Here is a 16072-nt window from a genome sequence, read left to right on the forward strand (position 1 = left end):
ATTATGATAAGATGTGTTCACGCCTAAAGATCTGACCTCTGTTTCTCTCACGTTGTGTATTTCACGGCTTTATTTCTTGGCTGTGCAGTGTCGATTCGTTGCTTTTGGACAAGTGATGCGCACACGAGAGCTGCTTACAGATCACTGTCGGGAAAAGTGTACCTTTTGCCATCCTCCACTTTATTCAGATCACTTCTGAAAAGTACCTTTTTGTGTGTATTGTTAAATTAGTGTCTAATTCTGCTTTGAACATGCTCAGATCGATGTGCTTGGATGTTTGTCTCATTATAATGCTGTGAGTCATCACTGTATAATTATGCCTGATATTTATCAGGGTAAGCTGATGAGTTGTGAATCAATGGGGAATGCGAAGACTTCAGATCCTGCTGAGATCCAACTGTGACTTTTTATTTTGGACCCTGACGAGTTTGTAACTGCCACCGCATCTAACATCGAATGCACTTTTTTTTTTTTTTTTTTTTGCATCACATCCTTCACATGCCCAATACAAGCTATGCAATGTAACGTACACCCCACAGGAAGTAATCGACATATAGAGACCACAATTTCAGCACAATCAATCTTGGTATTGTCTTTTTATTAATTGATTTTTATGTAAATGTAATTAATAATAAATATTGCTTACTGGTGCCTCCTGGCGAGTTGTTCTTTTATCTGTACTCTGTAGAGTTTTACCACTGGTGTGTGTTTCAGTGTTCGGAAAGCAGTCCTGTTACAGGTAGTGCCAAGTCCCAACTGTTGACCTATAAAGACCGACCAAAGGGTTGCAGAAGAAACCTCGCAGCTCTTTCAAACCCTTCGCAACATGTCTGTAGCGAACCATACTTTCGTTAGTTGATGTGGACGTATTTCTAAACAGCTGAATGTCCCAGTCGGCACCCTTGGGACCATATTCTAAAAGTAGAAAGAAACTGAGCTCAGCATAAACCAGCCAGAACAAGGGGCTTTTTAGATGACATTTGTCATCACGGTCCTCCTTTAGATTCAGGCATGAAATAACATAAGCCCCCCCCCACACACACACACACACACACTGAAAGTTTATGCATTGGGTGAAATTGCTTCGACTCACTGCAAAAATGGAACTTAAAGTAAATACAATTTGGTTGAAATTTGTGCGTTTGTCCTTGATTTGAGTAGGTAAATAATATAATCTGCCAATGGAATGAGTATTTATACCCATAAAATAAGATAATTAGATATACTGCACTTGAAATGAGACTATAGATATGAGTCGTTCCTATCTCATTCTATTGGCAGATAAATTACACTTAACTGCTTGAGTCAGGGATAAATGCACTTGTTTCAAGAATATTTTTTACTTACATTTAGTTCCATTTTTACTTGGCAGATACAACGCAGTAGATTTATTTCAAGCCACCATAAACAACAGAAGAAAGATTTTATCTGTTCATATTGAAGTTGATATGGAAAATTATCATCCATCCTCATTTGCACTCCGGCTTCTAGGAAACTGTAATTGCAACCTAAAGGCCAACACTTACCAAATTGTGTTTTCTATGTTGTACATTCTTGGACTTTAAAAAAAAAAAAAAAAAAAACTGATGCACAAGCTCTGAACACTTGACATGTGACTGCACAACCAACATTTATAACCTAGGTCCCAGTAAATTAAAATGGCTCCAGAAATTTGAAACCACTGTTTATGCTTTTTGTGCCGTTCATCATAGGCAGTTTGACCTTGATGCATCTGAGATCAACTTAGATTGTTCCATAACTATATAGATTCATATGTGGAATACAGATTGTTGTCACTCGTACAACGCCAGCAGAACTTGCCAAAAATTCCCTGCAGCTTCTTTGGTGTTGCTGTTGGCCTTGTTGCAGCCTGCCTGGCCAGCTTCCATCTTGTCTTTTTTTTAAATCAGTGTTGGAGAAACATTAGATTTTTTTTTTTTTTTGCAACTTGAGTTGAGGATTTTTGGATACCTTTTCCTGATGAACACCTTTGTAAAAAAGAAATATGTTTGATCCTGTGTAACCTCTTTGCAAACAATCGCTTTAGCTAAAGGATAGAAAGGAGCAATTGTCGGGAAAGCCCCTTTGTGACATTTTAGCTTTAGATATAGTCCATCAGATTCACTACAGTAGGTTTCAGTTTTGTTCCCAAGAAGATTAATTGTTCAAGTTAGATCAAAAGGTGCACTTAAAAGGGTACTTTAACCCTCTATGGCATGACTTTTCATTTATTAGGGGAAAAATATTTCACCCCATTTTTTAGGGGCTTTATGGTGAACTAAAATCTATAGCGTAAAGTGTTCTGGTCCTCTGGACTTGATAAGGTGCTATACAAGTGCAACTACAAGTATCATTTACACACTGTCTCCACTGTTACTCTCTACTGTCTGAGGGAGTCACCCTAACTTGCACCTTCTGCCAATAAAATGTTCTTGCCTCCATCTCCTTTAAGTATTTGTTAGGATAAACATTACAAAATTATTATGGTCATTGGTTTAGAACTAGCACATGTCCACACTGTAGAATGACACTGTCTGAACATAAATTATCTAACTGCATAGTGTTACCCTAAGGCATCAAACAAAAAAAAAAAAAGCACAGTTTTAGCATTAAATTAACGACAAAATAACTTTTAAACTGATAGAAAATGGTCCTTTACATCTTTTTGCACGTGAATATATATTTTTATTTAAAGTTAACACACATTTAAACATGCTGAGAAGTGACGTTCAACTGATGACACTGCGCACCATGCTGCTGCTCTTCCTGAAAGGACTGTCCCTCTCCCAGAAACAAAATGCCACAGGAACTTCAACCCCCTCTTTTTATTTGGAAAAAAAATCCCCCCCCACCCCCCTCTTGCCCTAAAAATCATACTGAAGAAAAAAAAATAATTAAAGGGGCTGTGTGAAGTCTAGATTGATCGTGCATGTGAAAAAGAAAAGTAAAATGTTGTGCTCTTGGTTGACAAAATGGAGATTGGTCGTTTTCTTTCAATCAGCACTTTTATTGATCCCTGCAAGGAGAGTACAGAATATACAAAGCACCTCAACATTTGCTCATCTTCCCAGCTCTATTCTGTTTTGTTCTGACTAGACAAAGTGAATCACTCCCAATATACCAGTGATATCTATGTCAGATGTCACACTATAGTTTCTCACAGAAGATCTAAGGAATTTCCTTTTGGCTCTAATGAGCGCTATTGTAAGGAAAGAATGTTGACTCCAAAACTAGACCTTCAGTTTTGGAGATAAGGAGTTAGTCCTTATCTGTATCAGGCACCCCCTGGCATCTTCTGAAAACACTCCCTAAGTCCCAGCAAAATGAAATACAATGGGCCCCACATGCATTAAAACTCTGCAACGCTGCAATACTACAGAGCAATTACTACATATCAAACAAAATGAATAAGTGAAGATTCTTTCAACATTTATTTTAATTCACACATGCACTTCCTCCGTTTAGCAGCCAAAGTATAGTTAGGATCCTGCATCTTCCTGATAGACTAATAGTGGAGGAGCTGACCCAACAAAGGACAGTCCACTGCATTTGCATAAAGAGTCAGAAATGCATAAGAAAACATTTTTAAAAATGAGACAGGAAGATATAAAAAAGATGAATGGAAATAAAAAGCCTTGTGGGGGGAAAAAACTGCATGAGAACATTCAAGGGGGAGGGGGGATTAAAGAGACATGAATACATAAGTATAAGTAAAAAGGAAAAACATGAAAAGAATGAATAAAAAAGGGAACATTAAAGTCAAATGGTAATGTGTTGGAAATAAATAGAGAAACAAAATATGCTGGTCAGTTAAATTAAACGTGATAAAGTAAATAAATAGGATACTTTGAACAAAAATATGTCAACAAACATTAGAACATTTATTTTTCCAATTCCTTGTTACATTTTAACTTCATTGGTTTATAGGGTCCTACTATTATTTTTAATCCAGTCAGTTTCGGCCCTCCATACCGGTGGGTTGTATAAAAAAAAAAAACAAAAAAAAAAAAAAAAAAACGAAAGTATCATATTATCTACGTGCCAAAAACTTTTACAAAAAGTTTTCCGACAGAAGAAATAAAACAAACGCTGCTTGCTTTTTTTGTTCAGCAAAGGCTGCCTGAAAGCGCAGAATCTGATTGGTTTAGAGGGAGAGTGACGCAAGCACAAAGTCCCCGCTCTCCTCCTTGCTTCCTCTTCCCTCACTTCCTGCAGCAGCAGCGAGGTGTTGACAAACTGCCGCTGTTGGCTCGTAAACATGGCGACCGCTGGAGCAACTGGAGACGACTTGAAGAAAGAGCTGACGTGCGCCATTTGTCTGGACTTCTTCAAAGACCCTGTCATACTGAAGTGCGGCCATAATTTCTGTCGCTTTTGTATCTGCATGCACTGGGATGAAAATGGCGGAGACTACGGGTACCAGTGTCCTCAATGCCGGACGGTGAGTTCATACACGCTAACTGCTTAGAAATAAATAGACCACAGCCATGAAAGGGCCCCCCTCCCCCGCAGAAAATGAGTTATAGGCAGTTTTATCAATATAACCAGAGTTATTTACGGGGGAAACCTGCTGTTTTAAGAGGACTTTAACCGCCAGTCCGTTGTATTAATAACAAAAAACGTAAAACATCTAACCAATTAGGTGATTTACGGTAAGAATTTGGACTCGTACCGTTTAGCTGCTCTGCGCCGTCTTTGGATACAGTTGCTATGACAGCTGTAGATGACTGAATCCCACCCAAAACTGAAGAGTAGTTACCTAACCTAACAACATTTGCGTTGATGTCTTTGTTCTCTCAGGTATTCAACAAGAGGAGCTTCACCAAGAACTACTTGGTGCAGAACCTAGTGGCCAAACTGGAAGACCTGGAGCATCTGGGCTCTGCCCCTGCTCCGTCTTCTAAGCCCGTGAAACCGGATGGAAAGTGTGAGCAACATGGCGAAGAGCTGAAACTCTACTGCCAAACTGATAAGAGGCCCATTTGTGTTGTCTGCAGGGAATCCAGAGCTCACAGGTTGGTCGTGGCCTTCCTTCAGAGACCTTCAAACAGCCTAACTGGGTTTTATTAGTCTAAAGTAATAACCCAACCCCTATGAAAAGGAATGTAAACACAACGTTGGCTCTGATTAATACAACAAAACAACAAAACTGAGTGTGTTTCATTGAAACCTTTGTGTAATAAACCAACGCAGATGGATGTATAATCGCTGGGTGGAGGGAACATTTTGAATTCAGAAATCTGTGGTATGCATTTATATTCAGCCCCCTAGACACAATGCTCTATAGCACTTCACATTGTTTTTCTCTCCCGTGTTTTGTTTTACCACCTTTGCACATCTAGCAATTTCTGCCCTGCAAAATAGTTCAGGGTCAGTCAACTTAAGCCCTGTTCGCAAGGGATTAGTTTACCTAGGAACCATTTGTGATTCGCAATAATTACAGAGCTTGTCTGTGTTCCCGATGCCGTGCGAATGTGCCATGTGAGTAATTTCTCAAATAAAAATTCCCCTACAAATTATCTACTATATTTTGCTAAACTCCAAGGTCCTGTGATAATACTACTAATACAATGTGAATGGGCATCTGTGATTTTCCGTATGGGAACAGACATTAGCCGGCATCCTACAGTCTGTAAAATGCGACAACAGAACGAGGTCTAGCTCTCGTTGCACGGTGCGATACAGGAGAAGGGGTTCTGTTGGAGAGAAACAACAAGCCCTAATAAGAGACTGCACGTTAAAAAACAAGGCCAAAAACCGTGACTGACGAAATCTACCAGCAACTTTAGAACAGAAGTGTTGGCTGCACCGCTTCTATTACACAGCCGCTCACATGCACAATGAGCAGCACAGATGTCCGCAGATCTCAGGCTTTGCTTATCCCGTGCGAACGCGCCATTAGATGGCGAGGGCTCGTGAACATCGGTTTTCATGCCTTAATTGCATTTAGGCGAGGACTCTGGGCCATTCTGTCACATGAAAATGTTTAAGATTGAATTTTTGGAAAAATCAGGATTTTTTTTTTTTCCAATTAACTCATTGGGCTTCCATTACGAGAAAAGCACACAATACTGAATATAAGCTTATGTTTTGGAAAATACATTGCTAAGTGTAAACTTTTTTTTTTTTTAGCATAGTACGACGGACATTAATTTACTAATTTCTTTTTTTTTAGTTAGTTGGAATTTACATAAGCGAAGTGAAACCTTTTCTTAGCTCATAGTGTGAAACTGCTAGCAGCAAACATTTTGTCATATTTTTCATTGTTTACAACGGCACGGCCGCCATCTTGTTTTACAGGCGTGTTTCACAGCTTGTATTTAGTTGCCCTTTTGAGTTCGGGTCAACTCCCAGACGAAATGCTTGACATAAAAGCAAGTTTTTCAAAATAATTTCTTTAATTTCTTTTTGTTAAAGGAAAAGAGTCGATTCATCGGATTTGGCATGATTAAATCGGAGATTTTCTTTTTAAGCCCCATCGCCCAGCCCCACTGACTGGCTGTGTATTGAAGGCCCTTGTCTGCTTAAAGATGAACCTTGAACCCCGTTCCAAGCCTTTTGCAGCCTGTAACAGGTTCTCTTGCAGGATTCCCCTGGATTTAGCTCCAAACACCTCCCTATCAGTTCTAGCCAGCTTCTCTGTCCTGAAAAGCATTCTCACACAGTGATACTGCTACCACCGTGTTTTACCATGCAAATATAATGGATGAAGCGCAGGGTATTGTTTTGTTTTTCTCTTCTATTTTGTGATTTTGGGGACAAAATGCTAAATATAGTGTATAGCTGTTGGTTGTTTCTTTATTTTAGGGAAGCTCGACAGAAAATAGTAAATATCTGAGTAGTGACCATGAACTTTGTCTTTCAGACATCATCAGGTGGCTCCGGTGCCAGAAGTTGTGAATGATATGAAGGTAAGACATGAGTCTAAAACTGCTCATCTGAATGGTAATGTGGCAGAAAGATCAGTTTGTGGTGTTTGCTGTAATCAGTTGCTGCATTTAGACCCCTTTTTTTTGTATAATGTGTTTTGTCTACATGCGTTGTAATGTTCTTTTATTACAGATGCAGTTGAAAGTGAGGTTGATGGGGCTCAACTGGCAGAAGTCGCAATATGCCAAAATTAGGACAATAGATGAGCGGACTAAAAATGAAGTGCGGGTACGTGAAGTGTCATTTCTTTTTCCGTTGTGGGATCTTTGTAACACAAACTAAACCTGTGCGTTGCAATGTAAACTGTCTTCGGCTCTATTAATCTCTTTAAACGTAAAGGGTAACCCTCACTGGCAGCATCAGACAAGCGTCAGAAATCACACTCTTTTTTTCATGAAACAATGGGCACAGGCGGCCTCTAGGCCACTGTTGACGTCCAAGGCAGCAATCCTTTTCAGATCTGAGCTTGAACACAAATGCCAGAACACACTGGCTCCCATGGCTGCTCTTCTTCTTCTTCCGCCCTGCGTTGATGGTCCTTCCCCTATGTCTGTGTTGTAGTGCCGAGTCGGATGGGAAAATGCATCAAGATGCATTTTTTTTATGTTGGGAAAAAAATATGCACTACCCACAATCTTGTCATTATAAGGTCAATAGATATTGCCTGTCAATAGATTTCTCAATAGATTAGCTACTCTGGGGAGAAATCTAGTTTAAGTGGAGATATACAGAAGAATTAGCCTGACATGGTCATACTCAATTCTAGTCAGAATTTGAGTCTGATACTGCTCCATAGAGCTGTGATTATGGGGCGTGTTTTGAACAAACCAGGAAAAAAAAATTCCTCTGCACTTAATTGGATAGACCTACAACCAATAAGAGCAACGGAGTGTGTGACGTATGTTTAGCGACGCATTGTTGTTGTCAACGGAACTCAACTGTTAGCCTAGCATAAGAAGATGAGCGTTAACGATTTTTGCCGGTGTTGCAAAAAGAATGTAAGGATCCAAGGAGTCCTTCAACACACAAACCTGTCGATATCTTCTAGAACAGACCTAATAGCAGAATCTACACACCTCAACTCTCCAGCGGCAGCCGTCGTTGTTGTAAACTAATTCAACCCAAGCGCATTTTTGTGACGTGGTTGATTACGTTACTGTTGATCATCTGTCCATCATCGTATAAAGCCCGCCCTGACAATTTGATTGGCCCGCCAGATATTGGGCAAGCATACTCGCGCTACTATAAAGCAATGCCAGACCGAACTTCCCGACCTAAAACGTTGTGGGCGGGACTAAGTTCGGAATGGCACCCAGGCTACAGAAGAATTGCTAACATAATGTTTTGAAGCTGTTTTTAAAGATTGTGGTGTAAGTTACGTTGGTTATGGTAGGTGAGGCCACCTGCTGGCGTAAATGGATAACTTTGTTTGGCCAGAGTCCGCAGACTTGTTCTGTAGGCTTGTACAGCCTTCAGATCCACCATACAGCATCTTGGTGACATAAAGATTTGGGCTTTAACTCTCCTCCAGTGCCTTAGATCAAAGTTACATGTTCACAGTTCATGTCTTTGTTTTCAGCCACTCCTTTGATTTACTATGTTTGGATCTCCTCAGCGGACCTCTTCTTCCCATTTATTGTGAAGATGAGTTTTTCTAGACTGTTGATGTTTAATAAATGGTTAAACAGACGTGTGCTACAAAATCTGAACTTCATTGACAACGTCACTATTCTTTGGTAGGAAAGACACAATTTTTCAAGAGAGACGGTTTCTCTCTAAATGGGTCAGATGCAAAGCTCCTCCTTTCCAACATGCTCTGTTCTGTGAACCATCAGCAGCAGCAGCTTTGTCCTTAAACAAAGTACAGCAAGCGCATAAACAGATAAGCTCGGTACAAGCCGCAACTGCCACAACGAAGATAGCCAGAAAGAGACTTCATCACTATTACAGGAGGACTCACCCCACAGTTCCTTTAAATCAGGGTTAAAAACCTTTGTTTAGAGTTGCCTTTAAGTGTTAATGTTCAACTCAAACTGTTGTACTTCACTGAAACCTCATTAAATTATGTTTGTAGTCTTGCTGCTACTATTCCACTGCAGTGCACTCTCCTCTGTATGCATGCATTTTATTTTTCTCCACGAATAATGAAGCCTCTCTGTCGTCTATAGTTGAAGAAGCAGCGGCTGAAGGAGAAGATCGAAGCGGATGTAGGGGCCTTGGTCCAGTTCCTGCTGGATGAGAGAGACTCTCTCCTGGACAGCCTGGACGCGGAGGAAGCGTCCACGTTGGCCGTCATCGACGACAACCTGGAGTATTGTGAGGGCGAAGCAGCCGACGTGGACAAACTCATCGCTGATATTCACCAGCACATGGGTGGGAAGACCAACTTTGAGGTCAGTGGAACGTGAAGCCAGCATCGTAACACACACATGCAAACTATGGGAGAAACTGGACATATTATCAAGTTGCATTTTGGTCTCTTATTTATTAGTATGAACCAAAATCTTTAAATGAAAGCTGTTATTTAATTTAATTTATAGTAAATTAGTGATAAAAGTCACTTTTGATAATTAAGGTGACATCTTCTTTTATGCCAACAGAGCCTTGCTGAAACATTTAATGAGTAAGTAACCTATGGGGGTAGACTTTTATTAAATGTAAAAAGGAGAATGTTAAATTCTAACATTTTTATTTCCTCTCCAGAGCAATGCATCACAAGACTTTCTCATCTCTTGAGCCGGTCAGTTGTACGACTGACTTCACAGACTTCTCAGGGCCCTTCCAACTCATTATGTGGAAGAAGATGATGCACGTGCTGCACACCAGTAAGTTTACGCAATAAGGAATGCTACCGGAGGAAGAGTTCAGTAAAAACAGATAAAAGCTTTACATTTGTCCCGGTGAGGCGTCATGGAAGGCAGGGTCATTCAGCAAAAAGCCACTTACAAAACGTCATAAAATAGAATGACGAATGAGCATATCCTGTCGCAGTCAGTCAGCTGAAATGTGTTTGTATAAAATGCAGTTTCCTTCTGGATGGGTCTGTATTTTAAAACTTGAAAATGGCAAACTTTGAGTCTTCTTTCTGCAGCAAAAAACCTCCAACCTGAAGAATGTTGTCAGCGTGGCTGTGGTGTGGTACCGCTCACACTTTGGTAAAAAATGGGATTTAGGTTTTATTTTTCCAGCAGCTCCATCAACGGTCGTCCATTTTCTTAGTTCATCTCTAATATTTACGCCTAAACATAATTCAAACCCCTGATAATTTCATTGTAGTTTAATTGCTCTCTCTCCACATGTGGATCTTTTTATATTTAAAAGTAAAGAGATTTTCCTGTCGCGTGCCTTCTAAGACTAGATCTGGATGCAGGAATGCTGGTGCGACATAAAACCAGTGTTATGCTTGAAATAATTAGGTGAACACATGGACTGTCGCGTGAATATTGTTTACAGTAAAAAAACAAAAATGGCTGTAACTTAAGTCTGGTTCTGACCGCCTCCATGTTCACCTGTCGCGAAGATGACCTAAACTTTCCTTCTTTCCTCTCTCCGTAGTGCCTCAGAACCTGACCCTGGACCCCGACACCGCTCACGCGAACCTCCTCATCTCAGACTTTGACACCAAAGTGGAGGAGGGCTGCGTGCGCAGCCAGGAGCCGGACCTTCCGGGCCGCTTCAACCGGTTCTGCGGCGTGCTGGCCACGGCCCAGTACGCCAGCGGCCAGCACTACTGGGAAGTGGACGTCAGGGACAAAGGAGTGTGGTACCTGGGCGTGACGACCGAGTGCAGCAACAGAAAGGGCTTCGTCAACCTGACGCCGTCGGCGGGCTACTGGAGCCTGTGCCTGCAGGACCGGCTCTACGCCAACGTGGAGGACGGCCGCATTCCCCTCGCCGACTACTGGAACTCTCCCCGCGTCGGCGTCTACCTGGACTACGACAACGGGCGCCTCTGTTTCTACGACGCCGTCACCATGAAGAGACTTTACATGTTCGACACCTGCTTCGCCGAGCCCGTCTACCCTTTCTTCAGCCCGGGGAAGAACGACGTCGGCAGCAGGCTGCAGATATGCCACTATTATTAACGGAGGCGTGACGAGCAGTTGCCGAGAGTCCCGACCCGCGCTTTCAGGTCAGCCCGTCGCAAAGGCGTCTTCTCATTAGACGTTGTTGTCGTGTGCGTTTGAGCCGTCGCCTGCAGGTCCTGCAGTGAATATGAACTGGATGAACGTTCTCATCCTGGACCCCCCCCCCCCCTTCAAAATTAGACACAAACTGTAGGCTCCCACCCCCGGTTTACTACGGTGGGGGGTTTGGAGAGGTGCTCCGCTGTTCACGTCCAGCACTGTGTCTGTGGGGATGTTTTCAGAAGTTCTGGGCGATTTAAAGCATACTAAGTTTATACTCTGAACGCCCGCTTTCTCTTGATTCCAAGGCTCAGTTAGGCCCGCTTCTCTGGGGATTTCAGTCGAAGTTCAGATTTCTCGGACTAATGGATCGGCGAAAGTTTTACGGAAACTGTTTTATTAAAAACATTTTAAACCACCGTTATTTGTCCTTGTTTGTGCCATTTTTGCGGTAAGCAGGTAGCCTTAAGGTTTGCTTTAGAGATGCCTAAACAAATGTGAAACTTTTGATCCAGCGGCAGGAACAAAGAGCTACAGGTCAAAGTTATTTGACGTTAGGCTGTATTCCCACGTATTAAGCCACTTGGGAGGTTAATGTTTTTGCTTTACACATTCCATTTATAACTTGTTATTCAAGCGCAAGAACCTGGATTTGAGTGAAATCAAATGTTGGTGTTGAATGTTGACCGTTTTTTTATCTTCTTGCTTTTTATGTTTTATCTTGTTTTGAGTTGATTACTGCTGTTCTATATGGCTGCAATGTATTTGAATTTCCCTGTACCTTATGAACGTTTACTGATATATTTTTTTCATTTTATTTTTTTTTAGTTAAGTTTTTAATGGATGTCTTAAGTTTTTAAGTTGTGCTGTTAGGGTTCTCTATGTTTTATTTTGACTTTGAGTGTAAAGTCCTGAATGTTAAAATGGAAAAGTGTCATGAATTTTTTTTTTGGTCCTGAAGAAACGGCTCTGAGTATCTGGACTTTGTGTTCCATCTTTTTTTTTTTTTTCTTTCTTTTTTTTCTCCTCTCTTTGTGCTTTCTCCATGACTGCAGCTCAGTGGATTTCTTAACCCAGTTGTATTAAATTCATTTCCATAAGCAGTTTAGGATTCTTTTGAAATGTGTCATAAAGTGGGACTCCTGCATCTTGCCAATTATTTAAGGCTCTCACACTCTGTATGAATATATATTCTCTTTCATTTCAATAAAATCAGGAGAACACAGATTTGGTTTTAACTGATTCCGTTTCAGCTCCTAAAACAAACTACTTTATTCTTAAGTGCTCTGACAAAATGGTTCCAGTTTGGGTATATTGGCACTTTTAAGTTCAACAAAGGTCCAATTTCAACTAGAACTGCAAGCAGTTATTAAAGGCAAGGCAAATTTATTTATATAGCACAATTCAGTACAAGACAATACAAAGTGCTTTACATGATTAAGATATAGCAAAATAATAAAATGTAGATAGAAAATAGAATAAAAGCAAGTAGGGATAGAATGTAGTAACAAAAAAGAACATTAAAAACAGTAAAACTGTTTAACTAGAACAGTCAAAGGCAATTTTAAACAGATGTGTTTTTAATCTTGATTTAAAAGAACTCAGGCTTTCTGCACTTTAACAGTTTTCTGGAAGTTTGTTCCAGATAAGTGGAGCATAGGAACTAAACGCTGCTTCTCCATGTTTAGTTCTGGTTCTAGGTATGCAGAGAAGGCTGGAGCCAGAAGACCTTAATGATCAGGAGGGTTGATTCACTGATAACAAGTCTGTGATGTATTTAGGTGCTAAGCCATTTAGGGATTTATAGACTAACAGAAGTATTTTAAAGTCTATTCTCTGAGATACAGGGAGCCAGTGTAAGGACTTTAGAACTGGGGTTATGTGCTCTACTTTCTTAGTCTTAGTGAGGACGCGGGCAGCAGCATTCTGGATCAGCTGCAGCTGTCTGATCCACTTTTTAGGCAGACCTGTGAAAACACCGTTGCAGTAATCAATTCGACTAAAAATAAACGCATGGATTAGTTTTTCCAGATCCTGCTGAGACATTAGTCCTTTAATCCTGGAAATGTTCCTCAGGTGATAGAAAGCTGACTTTGTAATTGTCTTTAGATGCTTTTGAAGGTTCAGGTCTGAGTCCATCATTACACCCAGGTTTCGGGCCTGATTAGTGGTTTTTAGCTGAAGCGACTGAAGCTGTGTGCTAACTTTTGATCTTTCCTCTATTGGTCCAAATATTATTACTTCAGTTTTGTTTTTATTCAATTGAAGAAAATTTTGGTACATCCACGTATTGATTTCTTCTAGGCATTTACTCAGTGCCTGAACTGGTTCATAGTCACCTGGTGACATGGTGATGTAGAGCTGTGTGTCATCTGCATAGTTATGGTAGCTGATGTTGTTGTTTCTTATGATCTGAGCTAGAGGAGCATGTAGATATTGAATAGGAGGGGACTCAGGATGGACCCTTGGGGAACCCCACATGTGATTTTTGTCATCTCTGATGTAAAGTTACCTACTGATACAAAAAAGTCCCTGTCCTTTAAGTAGGATTTAAACCAGTGGAGAGCTGTACCATAGAGGCTGACCCAGTTTTCTAGACATTCTAACAGAATGGAGTGATCGACAGTATCAAATGCTGCACTGAGGTCCAATAGAACCAGCACGGTGGTTCTTCCACAGTCTGTATTTATATGGATGTCATTAAACACCTTGATAAGGGTGGTCTCTGTACTGTGGTGAGCACGGAAACCTGACTGGAATTCGTCAAAGCGGCTGGTCGTAGTTAAGAAGGTGTTTAATTGTTGACATACAACTTTTTCAATGATCTTACTGATAAAGGGGAGGTTTGAGATGGGCCTGTAGTTCTGGAGTAGAAGTTTGTCTAAATTGTTCTTTTTCAGCAGTGGTTTGATAATTGCTGTTTTTAGGGACTGGGGGAAAACACCTGACAGAAGGGACGCGTTTATTATCTGAGTCAAATCAGACGCTATGACAGGTAAAACTTTTTTAAAGAAAGCTGTGGGGAGAACATCAAGGCAGCTTGAGGAGGAACTTAACTGCTGAATTATCTGCTCTAAGCTTTTGTGGTTTATTTGGCTGAATTGGGACATTTGGTCAAAATCAATTCTGGTAGGAGACTACTTTGGTACTGAACTTAGTATGGATGTACAAACAGATCCTCTAATCTTTTGGATTTTTTCAGTAAAGAAGTTTGCAAATTTATTGCAGGCCCTGGTGGAGTGGAGTTCTGAAGCCACGGACACAGGAGGATTTGTTAACCTGTCGACTGTGGAAAATAAGACACGAGCATTATTAATGTTTTTCTTAATGATCTCAGAGAAGAAAGATTCTCTTGCATTTTTCAGTTGTAAGTTATATCTGTAAAGTCTCTCTTTATAGATGTCATAGTGAACCAGGAGTCTGTTCTTTCTCCACCTGCGTTCAGCTTTCCGACATTCCCTTTTTTCACTTCTAACTGCTGGAGCATTTCTCCAAGGAGATTTTTTCTTCCCGGAAAAAACCTTCACTTTGACAGGAGCAATGTAGTTAATGATGTCTGAGACTTTAGACTGAAAGTTATCTACTAGCTCATCTACTGAGTTGCAGCCCAAGGTTGAGGTAGCAGAGTAAGCTTGAATAAAAGTTTCTGTGGCATTGTCCTTAAAGGTGCGTTTTCTTACGATGTCCCTTTGGCTAAATGAGTCACTGGAAATGATACATTCAAAGGTAACGGAGAAGTGATCGGATAAGGCAACATCAGTTACATTGACCTGTGAAATGTTTAGACCTTTAGTGATGATTAAGTCTAAAATATGTCCCTGCTTGTGTGTTGGCTGTTTAACATTCTGAGTTAAACCAAAGTTTCTAAGTGTGTCACACAGTTCTTTTGCACTTCTGTCTTCAGGGGTGTCGACGTGAAAGTTGAAGTCTCCCACAATAATTAAACAGTCATAATCAACGCATATCACAGACAAGAGGTCACTAAAATCCTTAAAAAAAAGTTTGATGTGGACTTAGGAGGCCTGTAAACATTCCGAAACATAGTTCGTACCGGGCTAAAGGGTTCCAAGCCCACGCACCGCCCCCTTTGAGCATGTTCCTGGACTTCAGCATTCAACACCCTCATCCCACAGCATCTGGTGGAAAAACTGGAACATCTGGGCTTCAGCACACCCCTTTACCACTTCCTCACCTCCTGACCACTGTCGGTCCGGGTTTGACAGACCACCTCTGATGTCATCACCCTCAGCACGGGCTCCCCTCAGGGCTGCATCCGGAGCCCCTTGCTGTTTACTCTGATGACACACGACTGCACCCCCAGGTTCACCCCCAATCACATCATGAACTTGTGTACTAGACGGGCCGGCCGGTCCAAAGCCTCCATGTTTTCATTTAAGTTGAAGCAAAAGTCACCAAAGTCTTTCTTTCTCTTCCTCTGAGCTTCATCTGCTCAGACATGTTTTAAGAATAAGTTTTATTAACGTTTTAAATTGTTTTAAGGCAAAACAAGTTCTGGATTTTACCTCTTTCTTTATCTTCCTCTGAGCTTCATCTGCTCAGATGTGTTTTAAGAATAAGTTTTATTAACATTTCAAAATTCTTTTAAGGATAACAACTTCTGAATTTTACCTCTTTTTTCTCTTCCCCTGAGCTTCAGACGTGTTTTAAGAATAAGTTTTATTAACGTTTCAAAATTGTTTTAAGGCAAAAAAAAGTTCAGCATTTTACCTGTAAATTCTCCCTGTGGCTCTTGAGCAAGGCAGCAGCAACAGTGCTGTAGAGATATATTTTATGTTAACCTGTCCTCAAAGTCCAGTGCAATAAAAGCAAAAAAAAAAAAAAAAAAATATTAAGTCTGCTTTGTTGGTCTTTGTTGAAGTTTGTCCAACTGAAAGTCTCCTTTGAAGCAGCAGCACTGTGTAACCTTTAGCCACCAGAGGGCGCTGGACCTGCAACTTGCTGGTCTAGCGCCCCTGAAGGCCGCTGGCAGAACTGCAGAGCAGCACATAGGCAGA

General features: G+C 40.9%; 1 protein-coding gene across 1 annotated transcript; it reads left to right on the top strand.

Moving 5' to 3' along the window:
* Positions 1-4186: 4186 nt before the first annotated feature.
* Positions 4187-12284, top strand: trim47 (tripartite motif containing 47). Its single transcript, XM_021312717.2, has 8 exons — positions 4187-4441; positions 4801-5015; positions 6866-6911; positions 7063-7158; positions 9099-9323; positions 9531-9553; positions 9634-9755; positions 10486-12284. The coding sequence occupies exons 1-8, from the start codon at positions 4259-4261 to the stop codon at positions 11013-11015; spliced, it is 1440 nt and encodes a 479-aa protein (XP_021168392.1). The 5' UTR covers positions 4187-4258; the 3' UTR covers positions 11016-12284.
* Positions 12285-16072: the final 3788 nt, after the last annotated feature.

The sequence above is a fragment of the Fundulus heteroclitus genome, chromosome 11 (genome assembly GCF_011125445.2).
Source record: "Fundulus heteroclitus isolate FHET01 chromosome 11, MU-UCD_Fhet_4.1, whole genome shotgun sequence".
Lineage (NCBI taxonomy): Eukaryota > Metazoa > Chordata > Actinopteri > Cyprinodontiformes > Fundulidae > Fundulus > Fundulus heteroclitus.